Source organism: Priapulus caudatus, unplaced genomic scaffold (genome assembly GCF_000485595.1).
Source record: "Priapulus caudatus unplaced genomic scaffold, Priapulus_caudatus-5.0.1 Scaffold477, whole genome shotgun sequence".
Classification (NCBI taxonomy): Eukaryota; Metazoa; Priapulida; class Priapulimorpha; order Priapulimorphida; family Priapulidae; genus Priapulus; species Priapulus caudatus.
In genome coordinates this window covers 35,538-44,463 of record NW_014577538.1, presented here as the reverse complement: position 1 = coordinate 44,463, position 8,926 = coordinate 35,538, and the positions used below count along the sequence as shown (strand labels likewise).

General features: G+C 46.3%; 1 protein-coding gene across 1 annotated transcript; it reads right to left on the bottom strand.

Moving 5' to 3' along the window:
- Nucleotides 1-246: 246 nt before the first annotated feature.
- Nucleotides 247-8,550, bottom strand: LOC106810833 (polynucleotide 5'-hydroxyl-kinase NOL9-like). The gene is made up of 11 exons (XM_014814291.1): nt 8,423-8,550; nt 5,878-6,103; nt 5,001-5,088; nt 4,787-4,884; nt 4,120-4,293; nt 3,707-3,911; nt 3,270-3,389; nt 2,369-2,483; nt 2,048-2,120; nt 1,461-1,594; nt 247-904 (listed from the first exon to the last, which is right to left on the bottom strand). Exons 2-11 carry the CDS (start codon nt 5,966-5,968, stop codon nt 755-757), a joined length of 1,248 nt encoding a protein of 415 aa, XP_014669777.1. The 5' UTR covers nt 5,969-6,103; nt 8,423-8,550; the 3' UTR covers nt 247-754.
- Nucleotides 8,551-8,926: the final 376 nt, after the last annotated feature.

Here is an 8,926-nt window from a genome sequence, read left to right as displayed (position 1 = left end):
GTGTGTGCTTGTAACCGCATGCACATGTTTATATGGCGGCTATGTTATCTTATAATTTCCGGATCATATGAAAAAATTTGTTAGCAATGTTTCAACACAAATCTTCAAGTTCAAACTGCAATTAATGTCTCTACCATTCATTGATGTAAGAAAGTGATATGAGATAAACTTTCTGAAATTTTTGTTTGTTTTAATTGCTAAACCTTATTTTCAGCAGAGTAGTACAAGAAAAGACAAACAATTACATTTAATGCATCATCAGAGACAGTTTTATATAATATAATATATAAATAATATATAATATATCTATATAAAGGAACTCCAATCAATTTCAATCATTGCGCCATCAATGGCAGCCATAATTCAAAGCCACGTCTTAGCAGCATTGTACAATTGTCACTGTGACAGTGGCCAGAGCAAAACACATGAATAACCAAATTCACTCAACGTCTCAGCTATGTATATTACGAGAGGATACAACTATAGTAACAAAATAGCACAAAATCAAAATAATTACCTCTCTTGGATTTCCAATTACTTTCCTAGTTACGACGATAAGTTAGAGTAAAAAATGTGCTTTCATTTTCCCGCATCGTTTTTTTACCGATGTCAAATAAGTAATACATGAGTAAGTTACTTTTCCTGATATCACACTTCAAACGTTTGCGTAAACCTCATCAAGTCATCGCGAGAAAATCTCCAACAATGAATCCATTTGATGTATTCATGTTAATCTTTCTAAGCAAGCGTATCTTCACGGCTGTCTCTTTCTCTGGCTTGGTCGCGCGCCGCCCTGGCGTTTGTACTTGGGCCGCGCTTTGAAAGATCTCTTCACCGACTCCTTCCCAAGGACACGCGGTATGTGCCTAGCCTCCATGACGTATGGCAGTGGCTGCTGGCACTTCTGAAATCAAAATATCAACTCTCATTTGATTCGATTCTAACATCACGTTTCCGGCACGAGGCATTGAACGGCTATATAATGGAATGAAACTGAACCGCAAATTTGCAAAAAATTCTTATGATTACCGTTTCGATGAGATTGCTGAGAACAAATACAATGCATTTAAAAATTCACTATGATGATGTGATTTTATAGGATTCAGACGTCGATTTTGCAAAACTGAGTCAGCATTATAGCAGTGTTCAACTAGTGTTCAACTGAGTGTTTAACAGTAGTGTGCCTGCATGCAACACAAGGTAGCGGACCTCAATGCGTCTGTACAGGTTTCTGGCAACAATACTAAACAACTGATTCCCGAATTTAATTTAGAAACATATAGCTTATGCCAAATGCTAATTCCTGACAGCTAGAATGGGATCTACATGTCGCAAGACAACTTCAAGCAAATGGTCGGATGGATGGGTGGATCGTTGGAGTGCGTTGGATAGTATTCTTGCAGGAGTTCGTGCATACACAGAGGGCCGCTGCGTGGGTCAGCCTGGCTGTACGATCATACCTGTGTCGTCATGATGCACGATGGAATTTCCAGCACACCTTTCAGTAGCGTGTTAACCTTGCCAAGGTCAGCAAAGGGCACCGGCGTGAGTATGTAGAACACCTTCTGCACTGGGTCAATTCCCCGCACGATACCTGAATGCGACGAAAGATCTTATTCACTTGACCAAAAAATGATAATGATAACGAGAAGTTAAGAATAAATTAACCTATGTGGAGGCCTGTTAGGTATATATCTGTACATATCTGTACAAGATATCGCCATTTATTATGGGTAGCAGCTATAAGCAAGTGTTAGCAGCTAAAATTATTTAGGTTGATATTGTGAGGGCCAAGCTTAGTGCATCTTGCCGATTGCGTTTCCATCCCAATCCTTTATAAAAGGAATTAACACTTCAAGTAGAGCATGCACCACCTTCAGTAACCACCTAATTAATCTAATATGGTAGTATCTGTAGTAGTCTTACAGAAACTCGAGCTCACAGAAACTTTTTGGAGAAATGCCAATTTGTATCAAGCTATGAAAACCAGCTCATTTTCTTTCAGAAGTGAGGATAAACAGAGAAATATTGACAGAGTAGCACCTACCGAAGCCAAAGCATTTGCACACAGGAGTAGAATGAAAGAACCGGGGCAGTGTTTCATCTTCTGAACTCAGCATCTGCAAGATTTAAGAAAATGTATTATTTTGCACATCTTTGTTTGGCATTGAGCACTATAATACACAGTGAATATTGCTTAGTGTCATCACCTCAAGCTTTGAGACTACAACACACCAACCAAAAGTGAGAAACTGTACATCACTTTTCGGAACTTATGCACTAGCAAATTATGTAACATCGAAAAGTATCCAGAATTTCCATGCCAAAAATTTAAGTGCAAATCTCTAGTAATAAATGCCAAATGTACCTCTTTTGGATCAGCAGCACACAATGCTACAACACTCGCATTCAATGAAAGCAGGGCAAGTGAGTTTGGAATAACTGCATGACTCACATGAATCCCAACTGCACTCCATGGAAGACTGGAACGTTTGTTAATGAATGATAATGAGCAAATTACACAGAGTAACATTTAGAAGAAAGGTCAAACTCAGGTCAATGCACTAATTGATCGAGAGAACCCACAATCGACTGCTATTAATCAGCTTTGTTGTCATAATCAGTAATCGTGTTTGTTTGTATTCACTTCTGATTACATATATATGTACGTATACAGTGTATGTCTATGATATTAAATAATGTATGATATGATGTCAGGGGCGGATTCAGACCGTATTTGCCGTATTGGGAAATACGGTCTAGATTTCAAAGTGCCCTTCGAAATTTTGCGCTAAAAATTACAGAAAACAATTTGATGGAATTTGGCTATATTCTTTATTTGTTTTCTTTTTCTTTTGATTCATTGACAGGACTTGAAGGAAATCAAAATTTTAAATGGTAACAAAACTAGCTTTGATATCTGAAAAAGAAGGGAAGTGCTTGAATCATTCTGCATTAATTGCTGGTATGCAAAGCACAGGCAAAATGAAGCAGAAATAAAATTCCATATGGTTTTTAGCTATTGCTGCTTGACTAAATGTGTGCTCAAATGGTGCTCATTTTTGTGCCCAGGTACCCTTGAAATTTTGAAATTTCCTGAGGCAGGCCCCCCAGACCCCCGCCATGTCCTTCCGCGCCTAACGGCGTCCACTGTGGGGTAGTGTGCCCTTTTTGGGGGATGTGCCCTTAAAATCTGGAAAAATACTGCCTAGCTTCAGCCCTGGATCCGCCCCTGGATGTATGTTGTATAGATATGTTCAAGAGATTACCTGTATGGCTGGAGAGCCTCAAGTGGCAACGACTTTCCAGTAACTGTGAAGTCAAGCATCTTGCCCATATAGGCGAGAAAGCTGAGATGCCGATGATCTTCTGGTTTGTATTGCTTCTTCCTTTAAATAATAACAAAATAAACCTTTGTTGTTACCTACAGAGCCTATGATTGGATAGAATATGCAAAACACTACATAAAAGGCTTTCTACTAATAATTCACAGTTATCACTGCTACTACACACTAACAACGTTAAGGTTATCATAATGTGTAGTCTGATAACATATATGATAGCATAATTTATAACGACAATCTCAAAATCCATAACATCGGCAATTAATCGATGGCCTTGCCAAATCTTCGGCAGCTCTCTTCCATTGCACGCCACTCAAAACACAATCTGTCAGATCGAATTGGTTGGGGAGAGGCGAACCTACCTTTGATGATATTCCTCGTAACTCTCCACCAACAAATGCCTATGGTTGCTCAGGGCTCTCTGTTCGTAGACCATGCCTGGGGTGCAGGACAGGAATTCCTCATTCACCAGTGGCAGGTTCTTATTGGGACTCGAATGCACAAACTGCACCACGTGCGTGGGCTGCGTGATGTTTATTACATCCACCAGCAAGTTTAGTCCCATACCTGTCGGCACAGATCCAATTTGAATTACAGATTAGCATTAGCATAATTATACTCATATAGTATAAACATTTTACAAATATTTCGGTTTTAAGTTCATGATTACATGCAGAGAATGATCGTTCTACTCAACCCACATTTACACACTTCCCAAACGACACACCCGCACCCGCGCCCGCGCCCGCGCACGCGCACGCACACGCACACACACCTCTGTTCCAGCCCATGGTGTTTACAATTAAGGGAACCCTGTCGCGCCTCAACTTGACGTAAGCCTGGTAGACGTATTTCACGCATGCGACGTAGTGTACTGGGTCTTCCTGGGCCGCTATATGTCCATAGTAGCACATTCTATATGGCTTCCTCTGGTGCGTAAACGGCGGGCCTGTTACAACATAATTTAACATAATAACATAATAAAACATGCTATAACAAAATAATTCAAAGTAATTTAAACCTCTATTGAGTGCACAGGCTAAAAAAATTACACACTTTCTATACTGTATACTAACGACTGTAACTCGCCACACGTTCGTTCCGTCATACCGTTTTTGTTACTGAAAATAATTGACAATTTTTTAAGCGAGCTATGCACTTGTAAAGTATTAGTGATTACTCTGGTTAAACCCGACCACTATTTTAACCATACTACCACCTCTATGCTACCTGATAAACAACTAAATTATTATAACAACTAACATCCAACACAAGCCTTCCACACATCGTGCAAATTTTATGCCTGTAATGTCTAAATGTCATGAATCACTGGAAGGTTAGACTTAGTTGTGTGCCTATCGTTTATCAGCTAGGTGACTAGCAAAATGCTCTGTACAACAAACAGCATTGTCAGCTCGTCGATAAAGCCGCAGTACACGTACCGATCACAGGTGTGGTGACAATGTGTAGAGAGATGCAGCCCGACGGGGTGAACTCAGTCTGACCTATGTCACACTCCAGGTACGCAACTCGCTTACACCTGCAAAACACGATTGGCAACTCGCACTTAAACGTAGCTGATTACATCGATTCTGTCACCACCAGCGACGTCTGACAACGTATTATTTATCTAAGTCAATCACTATTTATACTCACTCAGACAATGCAGAGTTGATTAGGTGTCGTGCCATTGTCGATTTACCCACGTTCCTTCCTCCACAAACGAGGAACACCTGAGCAGTACCTGCAATAACCACAACAACGGAGTACCGGCAGGCGGCGATGGCTTTCCTAGGAGACAGGATGCCGGTATGGAGCACAACACGCACACAAATGTAAGACGGCGAATCCTGTCTCGGATGCGCGCAGATGCACAACGCGCACGACGGCAAATCCTTCTCGGATGCGCTCAGACGCACAACACGCGCACGAAAGCATGACGGCAAATCCCGTCTTGGGCGCGCACAGACGCAGATTCGTGCGCGATGGTAAATCCTGTCTCACACGCGCGCAGACGCACAACACGCACACAAATGCAGGACGGCAAATCCTGTCTTAAACGCGCTCAGACACACAACACGCGCACGAATGCACAACGGCAAATCCCGTCTCGGGCGCGCACAGACGCACAACACGCGCACGAACGTACAACGGCAAATCCCGTCTCGGGCGCGCACAGACGCACATCACGCGCACGAACGTACAACGGCAAATCCCGTCTCGGGCGTGCACAGATGCACAACACGCGCACGAACGCATGACGGCAAATCCCGTCTCGGGCGCGCACAGACGCAGAACTCGCGCACGAACGCGCGACGGTAAATCCTGTCTCAGACGCGCGCAGACGCACAACACGCACACAAATGCAGGCCGGCAAATCCCGTCTCGGGCGCGCACAGACGCACAACTCGCGCACGAACGCGCGACGGTAAATCCTGTCTCAAACGCGCGCAGACGCAGAACTCGCGCACGAACGCACAACAGCAAATGATTCAAATCCCATCTCGGACGCGCGCAGACGCGGTACCCCTACCTGTAAGGTTGATGGCTCGGCTCGTCTCTGCTATGACAGAGAGCCAGTTGCCGCCGAAGCTGCAGACGGGCAGCGGCGCGTCTGCATACATGAACTTGCAGCCGAGTGGCGCGCTGACCTTGTTGAGGTGGTCGACGCCCTCGAAGCCGACGCCCGGCCGAAACAACGTCTCGTACTCGCCGAAACCGGAGATGAACTGGTACGGAGAGTTCTCCGCGGGACCTATCTGCAATCGAACGCGCACTGATACCTTCATCTCCTCGATACCTTTTTCATATATGGATTATCGTCAAATTTTAGCCACGTGTAGGTACTGCAAATATTACAAACTAGTTTTTCGCACATAAACACATTAGGGCTGTAACGATCCACCGAAATCGAATCGGATCGCGATTCTCTTCCCTCGATCCGATCCTCGATATTTTTCCCCGTATTTTCGATTCCACTTCGATACCACTTTTTCCCTCCAATAGATGGCGGCACTACGCTATATACTGTGGAGTGTTACTCACCAATTTTATTCAGCCACTGTGCAGTGTACATATACTATTACCATAGAGATGTATAAATAGTATACATCTCTATGATATATACTCTCTAGACTCTCTAGTCTATTCACCATTTAGTATTCATTGGCAATTTCTAATAATTTATTATTGCAAAATAATGAAAATATAAAAAATAAGATAACATTTCAATATTTTGGGAATCGAATCGAAGGAATCGAATCGAGAGGCTAATATCGAGAGGCTAATATCGAGAACCGGATCGAATCGAGAGGCTTGTGTATCGTTACAGCCCTAAAACACATGTACACGTGCGCGCGCACCACACATACACACACACACCGATGTCGCCGCCGTACGCACCACGACGCCCCCCCCCCATACGCACACTCACTCCGCTCTATAAACACGCACACGCACACGCACACGCACACACGTCACGAATAATTCCCTCACCCTCTTTATCTCGAACGACCGCGACGACATCGTCGGCCGACCACCCGCCGCCGCAGCAGCGCACGGTCAGCAGCGACGTACTGCCCGGCGAGAACACCGAGTGGTACTTGCGGCCGAGTCCCGTCGCCGCGTAGCCGGCCACGGTCACTGTGCCCGAGACGACGCGCAGCCGGAAGCGGCCCTGCACGGCGAAAGCGTCTGCACGGCCTCACCGCCGCAGCGCACGCGCAACAAGGCGCCGCGTCCTCGATTCGGCAGCCGCATGAATCCTGTCAACGAGAACGCCGTGCTGAGACGCGTGCTGAGACGCGTGCCGAGACGCGTGCTGAGAACGCGTGGTCTGACGACGCGTGCTGAGACGGGCGTGCTGAGCAACAGTGCCGAGACGCGTGCCGGACGTGGCCGAGACGCGGCGATACATGTGTCGAGACGCTGCTGAACGCGTGCCGAGACCGTGACCGGCAACGGCGGCGATTACCATGATGTAAGAACAGTGCCCATGGCGAGATGAGACGAGATAGGGGGAGACGCGGCGATGATGTGGTGAGACGTATTGAGACGTGGCGAGACGTGGCAAGATGTGGTGAGACGTATTGAGACGTGGCGAGACGTGGCAAGATGTGGTGAGACCGGGCGATGAGACTGGCGAGACGCGCAGAGATTGTGGTGAGAGCGTGATGAGCGTGGCGAGACGTGGCAAGATGTGGTGAGACGTATTGAGACTGGCGAGACGTGGCAAGATGTGGTGAGACGTGTTAGTGTAACGGTCGAACTCGTCTTGATGTCAAATGTGTGTGTTGACGCGATGAGTATGTGCGGACGTGGCAGGATGTTTGGTTGATACTGTTATTGAAGACGTTGACTTGTATGATGTTGTTGGGTTAGTATGATGATCGTTTGGTCGAGACGTGGTCGAGTATCTATTGTTAAGACGTGGTTTCGAGATGTCGTGTCTATATATTTGTTGGTTTGAGTTACGTATTGATCCTGTTGCTTGAGACGTCGTCATAGTATTTGGTTGTAGATGTCTTCTAATTGTAGACGTGGCGAGATCGCGGGTCAGAGATGTGGTGAGACGTATTTGAGAACCTGTGGCGAGAGTGGTGAGACGTATTGAGACGTGCGAGACGTGGCAAGATGTGGTGAGACGTATTGAATCTGCGTGGCGATTGAATCGGTCAAGATGTGGTGAGACGTATTGAGCCGTGGCGAGATTGCATTGTCATAGATGTGGTTGTTAGATGTATTTGTAGTTTCCGTTGCGAGATCGCGGCATAGATGTGGTGAGATGTATTGAGTTCCGGTGGTCTGTATGATCGCGGCAAAGATGTGTTTATTATTTATTCTCTTCTGTATATTGCGGTGAGATGGGGTGGTGGCGGGGTGAGATGCGACAGGTACGATGTTCACCTGGTTTCATGCACCTGTTACTATTTTCAGACATCAAGGTTAAAATGGCCACTAGACCCAGCACGCATTTAAAGGTCTGCTAGCAACTACTACTCATCACAAACAAATAAAACTATTCAATTCAAACTCGACAGTAATTCGCGAAAAACAGACACACGTCCCAGCGTCCGTACCTCCACAGCGCTCCACGCAGACGTCTCTTCTCCTCGCGGTCTTGTCTTCGACGTTGCTATCTGCTGGTCAGCTGACCGCACCTGCGTGTCGACTTGCCGTGCGATCCTGCGCACCCAGTGCGTAGTGACGCTCGTCTGTCTGCTTGGCTGCTGCTGCTGATGCTGCTGCTTGCTGCTGCTGTCTTGCTGCTGCTGCGGCTGCGGCGGGCATGTTGTGGGCGGAGGCACTGCATGGAAACCAGACGGCTGTTCTACTGTGGCTGGTCGACCGATCCCATCGAGGGATTGCTTTGATCGCGTGTAGTTCCTTTCGTCGTGTTACGGCTGCTCGCCTAACCTCGTTGTCATTCTGTCTGCCTGCGCTCCCGGTGCGAGGGTGTCTGCTGAAGGGTGTTGTCCGTGAGCACTATGTGCAGTTGGATGTCAGCGAGGGCGCCGGTTGCTGGTCGCGGCCATGTCGCTGGCGTCGTGCCGGGCTTCGCTTTGGGTTTTTCGCGCCGGGAC